Source organism: Mobula hypostoma, chromosome 16 (genome assembly GCF_963921235.1).
Source record: "Mobula hypostoma chromosome 16, sMobHyp1.1, whole genome shotgun sequence".
Taxonomy (NCBI): Eukaryota; Metazoa; Chordata; class Chondrichthyes; order Myliobatiformes; family Myliobatidae; genus Mobula; species Mobula hypostoma.
This window is the reverse complement of record NC_086112.1, coordinates 62945584-62961124: the sequence shown is the minus strand read 5'-3', so window position 1 is coordinate 62961124 and position 15541 is coordinate 62945584. Positions and strand designations below refer to the sequence as shown.

The 15541-nt window shown below is 39.7% G+C and overlaps 1 protein-coding gene across 6 annotated transcripts in view; it reads left to right on the top strand.

Annotated features, from left to right (window-relative positions):
• focad (focadhesin) overlaps positions 1–15541 on the top strand; it is a 255026-nt gene that overhangs the window by 58077 nt on the left and 181408 nt on the right. For 5 of the 6 annotated variants that reach the window (XM_063069010.1, XM_063069012.1, XM_063069008.1 and 2 more), the window contains 2 exons: positions 14090–14191; positions 15170–15374. In XM_063069010.1, coding sequence (XP_062925080.1) covers positions 14090–14191; positions 15170–15374 — 307 coding nt within the window. Of the gene's footprint in view, positions 1–13926; positions 13946–14089; positions 14192–15169; positions 15375–15541 lie in introns of those variants that run through there. The other variant, XM_063069013.1, reaches the window with a different exon arrangement.

Here is a 15541-nt window from a genome sequence, read left to right as displayed (position 1 = left end):
AGGTTGCTGCAGCTACTGTGCTATACAAAATGCACACCAGCCACAGCCCTGCAGACCTTCGCACCATGCTGCTTTCATCTTATGCGAGACAGCGCACCACACAATCTAGTTTATCTATGCCTGCTCATGCTGTTTCTATACCTGATGCGAGAACCTGATGCACTGGATAGAAGCTTCCTTCACTGTGCTATCAGAACTTGGAACAGCCTTCCAGATGCTGTAGTTGGAAACATCTGCAATGATGGGGTCCAAGCCTTCTGGGAGGGATTTCACATGCTTCTTCATAAGTTATCATGAAGGGGACCAGGATGGCAATGCTTGGTTGTTGGTAGGTAGGGTTAATACCTGACTTTCAAGAGTACTTGTGAGTTATGTTCCGGCTGGTCTGCTGGAGAACAGTACGGAAAGAACAGATGCTGTTTTCTCCCGGTAGGGATTAGTTTTTAGTTCCAAATGCTCCTGCCACGTTTTGTCACCCTGCAACCTTATCCTTCAGTCTCTTTGAATTATGGAAGACAGCATGTGTATAAATCTCTCTGTCTCCAGCAGACTTCATCATGACTCCAGTATTTCTACTATTTTTTAATTGTACGTATGATTTTTTTTGTATTCTATTGCTGAACAGCAGTGAACCATTTGATTGCCTATCAGAGTTCTCTTTGGGAACAAGTTAACTTGATCAGCGTTTCTGATCTGGTTATTGTTCATGATTGCATTTAATTTAAAAAAAGGCATAAAAACGGTTGGGAACCCTTGGTGTAGAAAAAGAAAAACTTCCCACTGTATTCAGAGAGGGATGAAGGGACACATGTTGAATAGAATTAAGGCCAGTAATGGGGTACTTGGAGAGGATATGAGAATTTTTATGCTCCAAAAGTGACATGCAGTTCCTGAGAAAATTGTGGAAGCTAAACCACAGAACATTTCAAAAGTAAATTGGAAATTGACTTGAAAAGGAGAAAAAGGGACAAGCTGCACAGCTCTTGCAATGGACTAACACAGGCATAAGTGGCCTTCTCCTGTATTTCAGTAATTTTATGATATTTATAGCAGGCAGTGTATGGGATTAGAAGTCTTCCAAGATTTTCAGACTATAGCAGTGTTCAATGGATTTGCTAACAGATTTGGAGTTCGATGAGATGAAAGCAAACCTGACAGACAGCAAGACCTGGGGCAGCACTTGGTGTGCTAAGTCCTTTTTCCAGAATTATTCAGTTTGAGATCCTTTTGAAATGTTGTGGTTTAATTCTGATTAGTTCATTATACTGAGCATTTGTAATGAACAAAAAAAAAGGTAGCAAAAACAACCAAGTAATTTTTGGATGCATTTGATTACAAATATATCTAGCGCGATGCTATGTAATGTCATTTAAGCAACAAAATAAATTTTGTGTAGAAACATTCTTGGAACCATCGTGTGTCTAGGGATGCCTTGTTTCTCTTTGTGTTTCAGTAGCAGTATTATAAATAATACTTAACCATATTAATGGTTATTTATTGGGGGTTCTGTAAATGTAAATCAAATTCAGTATCCAAAGAAGCTTTGAGATCTTAACCAGAGATCAAGGTGAACTGGAGGTTAAGAACACTCTTCAACTTGCATTTATTACATCATGATGGTGCTGTTTTGTGTCAGCAATGTTATTAGTGTGAAGGATGTGACCCTGAACGGCATCTAAAAAAACGCTAACCTTTTGGGCAGGCTTTCTGAACATGTTCGTTTGTTGTAAGGTGAAACATCCTTTTTTTCCTCTTTCCCCTTGACTTCCATAACATTTTAGCAAGATTTTGGTCTAACCTTGCTCCTACTGTGAAATTATGAAAGAGTTATTCCGATATACACATTGTTGCATCTGATTTTTTTGCTTCCACTCTGCTCCTTCAGCTATTAACTATTAGAATTCAGAGACATCCATTACTGAGATTGTGAGTAGGGAGGGAAGTCATATATAGGCAATTTTTTAATGAAGTAATTTAACTGATGATATTTCCATTTTAATTGTGCAGATGTTTCTTGTTCTGATGAATTTGCTAAAATTTATAGTGGATCAGATTTTGCTTGATTAGTTCATAGGATGAGTGCTAACTCAGGCGGTAGAGTCTGAGTCTCCACTGATGGTCTCATGACAGTCCATGTCAGTGTCTACATGTGTCTGATATAAATAGTCCACATGTATTTAAATACTTAAGCAAAAGTTAGTTAAAAATAATTAAAATAGCTTGTTATTGGAAATCAATTAAAATCAAAATGACAGAGTGATGGAAAATAAACCACTTACCTGCTGCTACGTACTGTTACAATCATCAGCAGAAACTGCATTCAAATCAATCAAATTGTGGTTCTGACATCAGCCTCGGCTGCTGTAAAGTTGATGGCATGGATATAAAGCGTGTCCTGTGGCTCTGATGAGTATGCTGAGTCAATATCGAGTACTCTTGTAGAACAGGATGTTGGGTGTCCTGCCAACTGACCTCTAGGTTGTCTCTGACTTCTGTGTTGTAATGTGAAGGATACGGAAGCTGATATTGATAATGAGCTGGTCTTCGAGGAGGTCATTGTTTATGGATCTCTGTGGCCTTACTGATCATAAGTGAGCACGCTTCGTGTCATATTGTTTTAAGTCACCTCGGCTAAATTATGATAAATAGTTGATTTGCTAACCTTGTTAAGTTAGATCTGGATGGAACAAATTCCCCACGTAAGTGGCATTAGAGGTACTACAGGATGATGCTAAAATTATTTGTTTTGGTTAAATCATTGACCAGTGAAATAGAAGTGGAAAAAAATTAAAAATGTGACTTATTTGCAGACTATTATATAATTAGTCTAATGAAGTTAGTTTTGCCTTTTGTAATTTAAAAACAACCTATTTTTGTTCCTTTGGTCTTCATCCATTTGTATTTAACTGTAAATGCAGTCAAACTGTCAAAATTGTAATTTGATTGTAACAGTCACATTGGAAAGAATCTCATGGATTGTTTTGGTATAAAGCATATTCTCAGAGCCGGTGCACGTGACTTGAAAAATTGTTTTTAAGAGTTTTGAAATTGTTTTGAAAATCAAAAGTATTATTTATATCATGGCTCTCTTAATTGCTGCACTATCAAAAACAACATAGCCTTAACTGCCTATAGTATCACTGTTTTATTGCTGGTTTTGCTGGTTATCCATCGATCTTTCAATGAAATGAAGGCTTTTACAGTATGTCTGCTTCCCTTTGTGGATGAACATTCCCCTGATGCATGTGGAATTTTGGATTTTCCAGTCGTTTGGAAAGGGTCAGTTCTCAACCCTAACATCAAAAATTATATCATCATCCATCTTTGCTGCACCTTCAATGGAGCAATGGAACAAGATGTCCCAACACACTGCAGGAAGGTTATCAAGCAAAAATCTGATGTATCAGAGAAAATAATCACAAGATATCCAGAATTCGGCTTCACAGGGCATCTCAGAGAGGGACACAAAGTGAGGAGAAGAAGTTTATCAGGAGAATTCCAAAACATAAAGTCTTGACAGTTGGAAGTAGTCTAACTTGTGATGCAGTTATGACATCCAGAAATGCTTAGAAAGTCAAAATACAACCTCTGTTAATATCTCAGTATGATAAAGGGTGAGTGAGTTTGAAGATGGTGTCTTGAGACCATGAGGGATTTGAAAACAAGAATTAAAATTTTAAAATATATTTGTTACCTGGCTGAGAGCCAATGCAAGACCACAGCAGAAAATCATGGAACCATGGAACTTCTACACATGAGAAAGCAGGGTATTTGGTCTGTCATTCATCCTGACTTCTAATGGGAAAAGTCTCCTTGTGGAGCAATTTGTTCAATCCTATTCCCTCACTTGCCCTTAGACCACTATATTATTTGATACACGGCTGTTTGATTCTCTTTAGAAATACTTAGTGATTCTGTCTGTAAGAATAGTGGATATGATGTTCCAGGTAATGCCTGTATGTTTCATTTAGAAAAAGTAGTCATACATTCTCCTTATGTATTTTGCCAATCCCTTTTAAAGTTATGTTCCATTGTGTTTAAGCTGCCTTCTAATGGAAACATTGCATTTACTAATCTACACCTGTCGTGATCTTGTATATCTCTAATTAATCTTCTCTGAATGATGAATGGGATTTGGTTTTAGTTAGGACGTGAGCAGCAGAGTTTGGCATGAGCTTGAGTTAAGGAAAGCTGAGAAAGAGGGGGGCAATTCACGTGCTTTTGAAGAACCAAAAGTGTTGGTGGGAGGTTCTGAGATAAGGTCGAGGTGAAAATTGATAGCCTTAAGTGGCAAAAATAAGAGTTCCAAAATTGATTTCAGTGTGAACTTGGACACCAGGTTCTGAGCAGTCTTGATTGGTTTTGGACTGTTACAAAGTAAAGGATGGAAATATGGACAGTGGATTAGAGCATGTGACTTTAGTTGAAGCTGGTGGCTTTCATCTCCAGCATATTTGAGAAGTTCCTACTATCATGGTATTGGAAAGGTAGTTTGACAAGTTGGAAGCAATGCAAAGGTCAAGAAATATAGTGATGAGCTAAACCAATGTCATGAGTACTTAAAGAAACAAACATCAACTTACTGGATTATGTTTCTCAGGGTGCAGAATGTAGGGACCTTCGACAGTCTTAAAGGGCACATGAAGTAATAATAGAGGTAGAAGTAATAATGAAGCCATTGTTGGTAGGTCTTTTGGCTGTGCAATGCTTGGACATATTAACTCCCAAATTCTTTTTTGTAGTCTTCCTTTTGCATTATTTTAGTATTTTAGGCCATATTTCTAGATTAAATATGTGTTTGTTCTATTAATTTTAACAACTACTCTTTCATATATACTGCATTATTAATTCCCCCCTTGCTGTACTGAAACTTCAATATCCTTAAATGTAAAAGGTTTTGCACTTTTTTTTAAAGGGAAAGAAATAAAATAGATGTGTTACAACAAAACCCATTCATTAACCCAATAAGGTTGGGAGGTGTAAAATAATATGAAGATTTAATGTGCAAAATTAGCTATTGATTTCAACTTAGAGTGTAATCAAGTTCAACATTTGTCTTGTTAGTGTTTCCTTATTGAATTAAACACCATACCATTTCTCAGAAGACACTGTTTTAAGCATCATTAAGGTCCTGTCAGACAGAGGCTCTCAATCTAACCTGTAATGACTTTATCCTGTGGATAAATGAGACAAAAGCAAATTGCCCCATTGTGTTAAATAGTCCTGAGAGACATCCAGCAAATGGCCTGGCTGAGGTTAGACCAACAGTGTCTAAATGCCTGCAATTCCAAATACTTGCTGTTCTTTTAACCCCTTATCTTGTGTTTTGTTTGGAATTGGATATTATGCAGCAGGTGTATTCACTATTTGGTTAAATGGAACCTTATGCATTTGTTAGAGTTAAGGAATTTTTGATATTTTTTTTAGCCGTGTCATGCTATGCAATAAGCGATTTGGTTTCATGTGCCTAATCAAGTATGGAGAGGAACAGGTTAACTTTGAACACGTCTGGTAGATAGGTTTTGTTGTTACTGAAACAGATCTGAAAGAAGTCCATGCCTCATTTCATGCGGTACTTCAACCCTATCAATGCACTGTATACTAACTTGTATTTGACCGGTGAAAGGGCAAGGTTAACGTAACACAAAAGTACTTATTGGCAACAAATGATCTTGTTCAAGCGGTTACCTTAAATGTGCATCTGACAAATTATATGTAATGACATTAGGCAGGTTTGTCGTGCTTAATGTGACAAGTCTCCATGGAAACACCTCTGAGGACAGAGATGGTCATGCAGATTGTAACTGGTTACTTTGTCATACAAAGTGATAAATTTTGGATGAACGTGACCTTTTGAACTCTGTATTGTTGACCTTTGAAAATCTGAATATTTTGTTTGTTTTGTTTATTGGGTATTTGGGCTGTAAGCATTAAATTTTGTCGATAAATTAGTTTGCAACTTAAATTTAGTCTATGTATTTTTAAAGTATTTGACTGTTTCACTAAAGGAAGATTTGATTTCAGTACCAATTAATAGCCTATACTGTACAGCACTTTGGCAAGCAGGACTTAAATTTTGCATGTGGAAGGATTGATGTCAGAACTTAATCACATGGTGTTGCTGAGTTTCACCATTTGCAGACAGGCAAGATGCTACCATAGTGAGAAAGCACATGAAGTTTCATGGTGTTTGGACAGGCAATATTGGGTTGGAGAATTGCTGACATGGTGGGTTGAGTTACTTTCAAAGTATCGTATTCAAAGAATAAACAAGAATTGTCATGAGTTATTTAAGATGGTCCTGAAATATTCTTGATGTTTTATCTCTATAGATTAAAAAAGAAATATCTGTCAGATATTCCTATAAGGTATTTGTATTTTTTTCAGCTGAAATCAAACAAATGCAAGAAATGCTTTACTATCCTTTTTATAGGAAATTGGGTTTTTCTGGTTAGTCAAGTATTAAAAGTAATTTCAAAAAATGAAGAATAAAGTTTATAGAATAAGGGAAATGAAATACTGTATTCCATGGAGTTGTAAATCAATTATTGTGGTTCAGCTGTGAACTGTATTATACAGAACAGTATAAAAACTACTGTATAAAATAACTTAATATTGTATTTTTTTATGAGTAACATCACTGCATTACCATATATATTTTAAGTTATCACTACATTTCTGTAGATTGCTATATTTCTACTCTGCACTGATGCTCTCCTTCCTCAGGAGGGTAATGTACCACACCAGACATTGATGGTGAGGGTGATTAAAAATGCTTGAAGATTTTGCACGAGCTGCAGGAGTATTTGTTGCAACTTTCAAATGTGTGATTGCCCAAAGTAAGCTGTCTTTACCACAGAAAATTATTATGGTGTCGCGCAGTTGCTTGAAGAACAACTTGAATTTGTCCCTCAGAATGCAATAAATGATTTCAGAGCTTCTTCAGCATCTGGCCAGGCTATTTTTGCTTGATGGGATTTATTGTAGTCTTCTGAAGGACTTTCATCTGATACAGGAATTTGCTCAGGATTAAAAATATTCTGGAGGATATGATTGTCAAATTTGAAGTGGCCTTGATATCTGCATTCGTTGTCACCCACTCACCTTTTTTGCTAGAAAGCCATCTCACATGTGAAATGGCTATCCTGGACCAAACTCAAACCAGTGAAGGTTGCTCAACAGTTGTGGCAGGGCTTGAATGCTATCACATCTTATAAAAAGCAACCTAGGACTCAGAAGGGCTTCACTTCCAGATGTGTCATTACCTTCTGTGCAACACACACGAAATGCTGAAGGCACTCAGCAGACCAGGCAGCACCTATGGAAAGAGTACAGTCGATGTTTGGCAAGGCTGGCAAAAAGAAAAGGATGAGTGGATTTAAAAAGTGGGGGGAGGGGAGGGAGAATCACAAGGTGATGAGTGAAACCGGGAGAGGGAAGGGATGAAATAAAGAGCTGGGAAGTTGATTGGTGAAAGGGATACAGGGCTGGAGATGGGGGAGTTTGATAGAGGACTAAAGGCCACGGAAGAAAGAAAAGGGGGGAGGCAGTGGGCAGGCAAGGAGGTAAGGTGAGAGAGGGAAAAGTGAATCCATTTGTCCCTCCCCACCGATCTCTCTCCTGGCACTTATCCTTCCAAGTGGAGAAAATGCTATATCTGCCCCTACACCTCCTCCCCCACTGCCATTCAGGGCCCCAAACAGTCCTTCCAGGTGAGGCCACACTTCACCTTTAAGTCTGTTAGTGTCGTATACTGTGTCCGGTGCTCCTGGTTTGGCCTCCTGTATATCGGTGAGACTCAATGTAGCTTGGGAGACTGCTTCGCCGAGCACCTATGCTCCATTCACAAGAAGAAGCAGGATCTCCCAGCGGCCAGCCATTTTAATTCCACTTCCCATTCCCATTCTGAAATGTCAATCCATGACCTCCTCTACTGTCAATGAGGCCACACTCAGGTTGGAGGAACAACACCTTATATTCCGCCTTGGCAGCCTCCAACCTGATGGCATGAACAGAGATTTTGCGAACTTCTGGTAATGCCTCCTCTCACCATTCCCCATACCCTATTCCCTCTCTCACGTATTTCCTTGTCTGCCCATCGCCACCCTCTGGTGATTTCCCCCCCCCCCTTTCATAGCCTTCTGTCCTCTCCTATCAGAGTCCCCCTTCTCCAGCCCTGTATCTCTTTCACCAATCAACTTCCCAGCTCTTTACTTCATTCTTCCCCTTCTGGCCTCACCTATCATCTTGCGTTTCTCTCTCCCCTCCCCCATTTTTAAATCTCCTACTTTTGTTTTCTTCAGTCTTGCCTGAAACGTTGACTGTACTTTTCCCCGTAAATGTTGCCTGGCCTGCTGAGTTCCTCCAACACTGTGTGTGTGTGTGTGTGTGTTGCTTGGATTTCCAGCATCTGCAGATTTTCTCGTTTGTCAATGCCTTTGGTGCTTGCTTTGACTGTCAAAACATGGAAGAACTATCAGAAACTACTGCATCCCCTAATGATCCTCTGGTTTTCGTCTCTGAAGCCAATGAACGAGCAGCCTTCAGTAGGGTGAGCCCATAAAAAGTATCCATCCCAGACAGAGTATCTGACTAAGTACTAAAGACCTGTGCTGATCACTAGCTGTAGTGTTCACTGAGATCTTCAACCTCTCGCTTCGGCAGTATTTGGTACTCATCAGCTTAAAGCAGGCTTCAATTATACCACTGTCCAAGAAGAGTGTGGTGACCTGCCTCCGTGATAATCACCCAGTAGCAGTGATGAAATATTTTGAGAGGTTGCTGATGAAACATACTAACTCCTGCCTGAGAAGTGACTTAGAGCTGCTCCACTTTGCCTACTGGCTAACAGATCCACAGCAGATGCCATCACATTGGCTCTTCTCTCAACCCTGGACTAGCAAAGGTGCATACATCAGGATGCTTTTTTTTGACTACAGCTCAGCATTCAATACCATCATCTCCTCAAAGCTGATCATTAAGTTCCAAGATCTAGACCTCAATTCTTCTTTGTTCATTTCCTGGATTTCTTCACTTGCCGACCCCAGTCAGTTCGGATTGGCAATAACATCATTTCTACAATCTCCATCAACACAGGTGCACCACAAGGCTGTGTGCTTACCCCCTACTCTACTCACTTTACACTTGCGTCTGTGTGGCTAGCACAGTTCCAATGCCATATTCAAGTCTGCTGATGGCACCGTGGTTGTAGGCTGAATCAGAGGTGGTGTTGAATCAGCATATAGGAGGGAGACTGAAAACCTGGCTGGGTGGTGTCATAACAATAACCTCATACTCAATGCCAGCAAGACCAACAGCTGGTTAGAGACTTCAGGAGGAGGAAACCAGAGGTCCATGAACCAGTCCTCATCAGAGGATCAGAGGTGGAGAGGATAAGCAACTATAAATTCCTCGATGTTATTATTTCGGAGGCCCAGCATGTAAATGCAATTGTGAGGAAAGCATGGCAGTGCCTCTACTTAGGAGTTTGTGAAGATGTGGCATGACATCTAAAACTTAAGCTTCTATAGATGGGTAGTGGAGAGTATATTGACTGGGTGCATCATAGCCTGGTATGTAAAAACCAATGCTCTTGAATGCAAAATCCTACAGAATGTAGTGGATACATTCCAGTCCATCACAGCTAAGGCCCTCTCCACCATTGAACACATCTGCATGAAGTGCTGTCACCAGAAAGCACTATCCATCTTCAGGGACACCCACCACCCAGAACATGTTCTGTTCTCACTGCTGTCATCAGGAAGAAGGTACAAGAGCCTCAGGACTCACACCACTAGGTTTGGGAACAGTTACTACCCCTCAACCATCAGGCTCTTGAACTACAGTGGGTAACTTCACTGAACTTAACTTGCCTCATCATTGAAATGCTTCCACAATCAATGGACTCAGTTTCAAGGACTCTTCCCCTCATGTTTTTGATATTTATTGCTTATTTATTTCTTTTTATATTTGCACTGCTCGTTGTCTTGTGCACTCTGGTTGAACACGCTAATTGGGCAGCCTTTCATTGATTCTGTTATGATTATTGGAGAGATTTATTGAGTTTGCCCACAAGAAGATGAATCAGTATTGTATATGGTGACATTTATGTACTTTGATAATACAATTTACTTTGAACTTTGAAGTTAAGAATAACATCAGATTCAAAAAGTAGTAATTAATATTGTCAAGCATTAACAGGATTTCAAAACTCAGCAGAGAAGGACCAACAATTTAATAGAGAAGATTTTATCTAAATACACAAAGTCTAGTAACTCTATAGTGGATGGTCTCAAGCCCGGCAGTGAAAGGAGGAGGGCTAGGCGTGGGGCTAGTGACCACAACTCATAAAAACCCAGAACACCAAAAACGACAACAGAAGCTCCAGAGACCTCATCCCTGGAAGAGGAAGGATACACCAAGAAAATGGGCTACACTTTGGGACAGTTTAAAAGACAGATGCAGGACGGAGGACTCTGGCAAGCTGCTGTCAGCGGCCTATGTCCCTGTAGGGGTGAAGGCATGCCGAGGAAGAAGATAAACTAGTATCAAAAACATCATGCATGTTCACATAATATAGGTAAATCTTGTATTTAATTAACAAACATCCACACTATTTCATGACTAAGCAATTGACACTCACTTTCCCTTTTCTCTGAATGTTACCAACAAAAGGTCAAAATCCATATGCATATGCATGGACCATGCAACTATGACCATATGCCCAATTAATGAAGTACTTGTCTTTGTTTATAATATAATATAATAGATCCCCAGATAAGTCTTTACACATGGCCCAGTCCACTGACTTGAAGCAATCTCATAGCTGCTCCTAATTTGCTATCCTAATCTCTGCTTGTATGCAGATGGGAAAAGGACGGCCAAGTGATTCCATTTACTGAAATGCGGTCTGGGCATGGAACGGTGGGCATTCCTTATCTTAGTGTAACAGTGGTCTAGTATGTTGGGACCTCTGGTTCTACAGGTTATATACTGCTGGTAATTGGGCAGGGTTTTCTTCAAACAAGCCTGGTTGTTACTTCATTACTTCACCAAGATGGGAATACTTTTCCTGTGGACTTTGCATTCTATAATGGTATGTATGCCTGTTGAGAAATATAAATAATTTCTTAATACATTTGGCACTGATTTTCTTTAGCCATATCTTTTAACTTAATCACCCAATCATCCAATCCACCTTAGTCAACTTCCCCTTCATCTCTGTGTTCTTTAAATTTAAGATGCTAGTTTCAGACGACTATATCAGTCTCAGTCAATATGAATAATCAATCAGTGCTGCAGATAAGGGAGGAAGGGTGAAATAGTACAGTATATTTAAGTAAGAAGCATTTGGTTACGTGCTACTTGTTGCTGCTTCTACATGGTTTCAGGTATGTGGCTGACATTGGTTGGCTTTCAATTATTGGTTATTTCTGATTGCCATGAGCCTGTGGCTGTCCACATTGAGCTGTTGGGATTTGTGTGAGGAAGTTCCTCTTACACAGTCATGTTGGACAAAGAGTTTTATCTTTGGGAGAAGTTAAAATCAAGTGAATGGTTCAATATCACTCCATTGTTATTGACTGCAGTTATGTACAGGTTAGGTCACTGAAAGAGTGTAAGTTTGCTTCCTGGAGTATGTACTGCAAGTGGTCTGTTTGGATGTATTATATTTAGCAGCTTTGTGGCGGGGGGGTGGGGGGGAGAGAGACAAGCACTTGCTGCTTTTCAGATAAAAACATATGAACTTGCACATAATATGAATAGCTAGAAGACAGTCTTCCCTCAATATTGACCATGTCCCCTGCCCTCCCCACCCCCTTGAACCTTTTCAGGAAGTCTTAATGTGTCTTCATCTAACAATGATACTTTTTGTCTTGGACTGCCAGCTGCCTAAGTACAGGTGTCCCCCGCTTTTCAAACGTTCGCTTTACGAAACCTCACTGTTACGAAAGACCTACATTAGTACCCTGTTTTCGCTTTCAGAAGGTGTTTTCACTGTTATGAAAAAAAAATCAGCGCGCGATAAAAGGCAGCATGCGCCCTGAGCAGCCGCTCTCCCCCGGATTCGGAATGACATTGCTTTAACACAAGCCTGTGAGCAGTCGTTTGCAAGATGAGTTCTAAGGTATCAGAAAAGCCTAAAACAACTCGTAAGGGTGTTACACTTAGCGTAAAATTAGACATAATGAAGTGTTTCGATCGTGGTGAACGAAGTAAGGACAACGTGAGTTTGGCTTGTGGAAGCTGATGAACATGATGTTGAAGAGGTTTTGGCATCCCATGACCAAGAACAGACAGGTGAAGAGCTGATGCAATTGGAAGAAAAAAGGATAACAATGGAAACCGAATGAGTAATGATAAAGTACGACTTTAATTTTGAAAGAGTACGTCGGTTTAGGGGATAATTGCAGGATGGTTTGAGTCCTTACAAAGAACTGTGTGATCAAAACATGTACGAGGCTCAGCAGTCAAGCAAGCCTTCCACATCAGCCACAGCAGATGACGACCTTGACCTTCGACATCGAGGCGGGCAGAGATAGAAGATGACCTGCCTGCTCTAATGGAAACAGACGATGACGAGATGACACCGCAGTGTCCCACCACCCCAATCCCCAGGCCACGGACAGATACCGATTCGTGGAGAATGCAATGGTAGCTGGGAGGCACACAGCACAATCGGAAATCAGCACTGATCTGGGCCGACAATTACGTGCCGGGCGGCACCTAATTAATTAGCATGTTTGTTTCGGCTTTTTTCTTAAAGGTGTGCTGTGTGCGTCCTGGCTACTGCTGGACCCCTACATGCTTTGTGGCAATGTATCGGTCAGTGGCCTGGAGGGTGGGGCCACTGCACCACCCCGGCCTGTGACAACTCAGCCTAACACACCATCATCAGTGTGCTCGGGGCTGTCCCGATTTTGGTAAGTGATACTACACTGTACATACATTATTTCTACTTTATATCAGCTGTGTATTTTTACGTGCTATTTGGTATGATTTGGCAGCTTCACAGCTTAAAGGTTACTGGAGAACGCTTGCGCCGTGTTTTTGCCAATAGCGCTTGCGTGAGATTTTCTGCCGACAGCGCTTGTGTGAGATTTTTGCTATGGAGAACAGTTCAGTAATGATTGTGGAAAAGTATTTCTACATATCATTCCTGCTTTTACTAGATGTTACTGTTATTTTAGGTTTTATGTGTTATTTGGCATGATTTGGTAGGTTATTTTTGGGTCTGCGAACGCTCAAAGTTTTCCCATATATATAAATGGTAACTGCTTCTTCGCTTTACGTCATTTCGGCTTACGAACCGTTTCATAGGAACGCTCTACCTTCAGATGGCAGCGGAAACCTGTACTGCATTGATTGACTTGCATTGGAGCACAGATTTCAGATTTCAAAATTCAAAATTGATGAATCTGTCTCCTGAAACCGTGCCTGGTTAAATCTGGTGCAAAGAGGGCAGCCCTATTGAAAGCAGTAGGGGGAGGCATATACAGAAAGTAGATCTGCATTGAGTACATCTGCAATGGTTACATTCATTGGTTTTAGAAGTGCGTGAGTGTTTTTGTCTATTTTGACTTATTAAATAAAAGCAAAGAATATAAATACTTTTTAGTTTTATGTCTTTAGGTGTGGGGTATTTTTTAATATCAGACATTTGCAAATATTCCATTTCATTGACAACTGGTAGTCTGGTTGGTATGGGGCTTTATTAGTTGTCTGAGCTGTTCTGAGTCTAAATGGCTACTTGTTTTGGGACTGACTCTGCAGTGTGCTGAGTCATGCCGATGAACTAGGAGCCAGACCTCTAGTGTTACTCATTTCTAGGGCCATGCTGGTCTTGGAAAAACTGGCCAGCAATCTGGGAGCAGGTGGTTTAATGCATTATAAATGGAGGCATTCTTAATAAGATGCAATCAGTAAAACTAATCAACTAGAGTTGGTATGTTGTATTTATTCGATATATTTGCTTATAATTTAATGAATGATTGGTACAAGTTTATTGATGTATTTCAAAAAAAGGTGTTATTAGTGTAGACTTGAGTTGTGCAGTATCATTTCTGTTAAGTACTTTGATTTGTTTTAGGAACCCTCCACATCCATATATTGTTGTATTGGAAAACAGACCTGATAGCTGGCCATTTCTCCTTCAGCAGATATCATCTATTTTTCAACAGCCTCCAGAAAGGTAAAAATGTTACATCAATAATAGATATCTTTTATCAAAAGTAAATTTATTTTTCAGTGTTGATCCTATCACAGTATTTATTGTGCAAGTTAATCATAACATATTTTAATGACTGTCATATAAGTAGAGAGAGTTCTGCTATAATGCCAGTTTCCAGAATGCACAGTGGTGCTGGAAAGTTTGTGCTCTGTAGGGTTTTCTCTGTTTCTGCATATTTTTTTTTTACCTAATATGTGATCAGATCTTCACATAGGCCCTAAAACTAGATAAAGAGAACCCAATTAAATAAGTAACACAATTATACTTGTTCATTTATTTATTGAGATAAATGATCCAATGGTTACATGTATTTGTTCAAAAAAGTATGTGAACCTTGAGAGTAATGCCTTCTACAAAAGCTATTTGGAGTCAGGTAAACAATTTACTTAAGAAAAGGTGTTATTAATAATACTTTACTCAAATTTCCTTGCCTTTCGAACTACCATTAAGCTGTCACTCACCTTCAGTAGTGCCATCTGAAGTTACAGGGAGAAGGCATGATAATGTGGATGAGAGGGCTAATGAATCAACCATGATGGAATGGCAGAGCAGATTCAATGGGCCAAACAGCCTAATTCTGCTTCTGTGTTTTATGGTCTATTGGTGTACAAGCAACTGATTCATTCCTGCCTGAACTTTTAATCATGACTTTCTCTTTGCTGGTGAAGTCTTGAGTGTTGACAGCTGCCTGCCATGAAGAGTCTTGCATTATTGTGAGCTTGCCTCAATACTACTCCTCTTCATTGACTTCTGGTCTGTCTCGACTAATGATATGATATGGCAACAGAACAGCTGTCGTTTCTTAGAAGAAAAAATATGGGACTAGATTAAAATTCCAAACTAATAAAGGCAAACGAAAATAATCTCCGATTTAATTTGCTTATCCATCTGTTTAACATGATATTCAACTTGTACATTTTTCTGTGAATTTTTTTAAAGGCTAAAGCCATCCACTGTGCTTATGATGACACCATTTTTCAAGTATCTGTACTGTGAACCACATTGCCTGCGAGAGAACGCTGAGCTTCGACTTAGTCTTCTTCAGGTTGTACTTCAGTCGCAATCTAACGAGGAAAAGGATGCACCCAATCTGTTTGCTCAGCAGCTGCTCCGGCTCTTCTTTGACTTGGTTCCGCACTTGCAGGTAAGAATATGAAATAATTCCAGAGGTTGAATAAAGCATTGGCTCGACACAGCTGCAGCATGCCTTTTGGGGTTGACAAAATCACACAGTTGCTGTAACTTAATTAAATGAGATACTGTATTCTGAAGAAGCATTTCCAAAGCAGTAGGCAGATTATTCACACAATT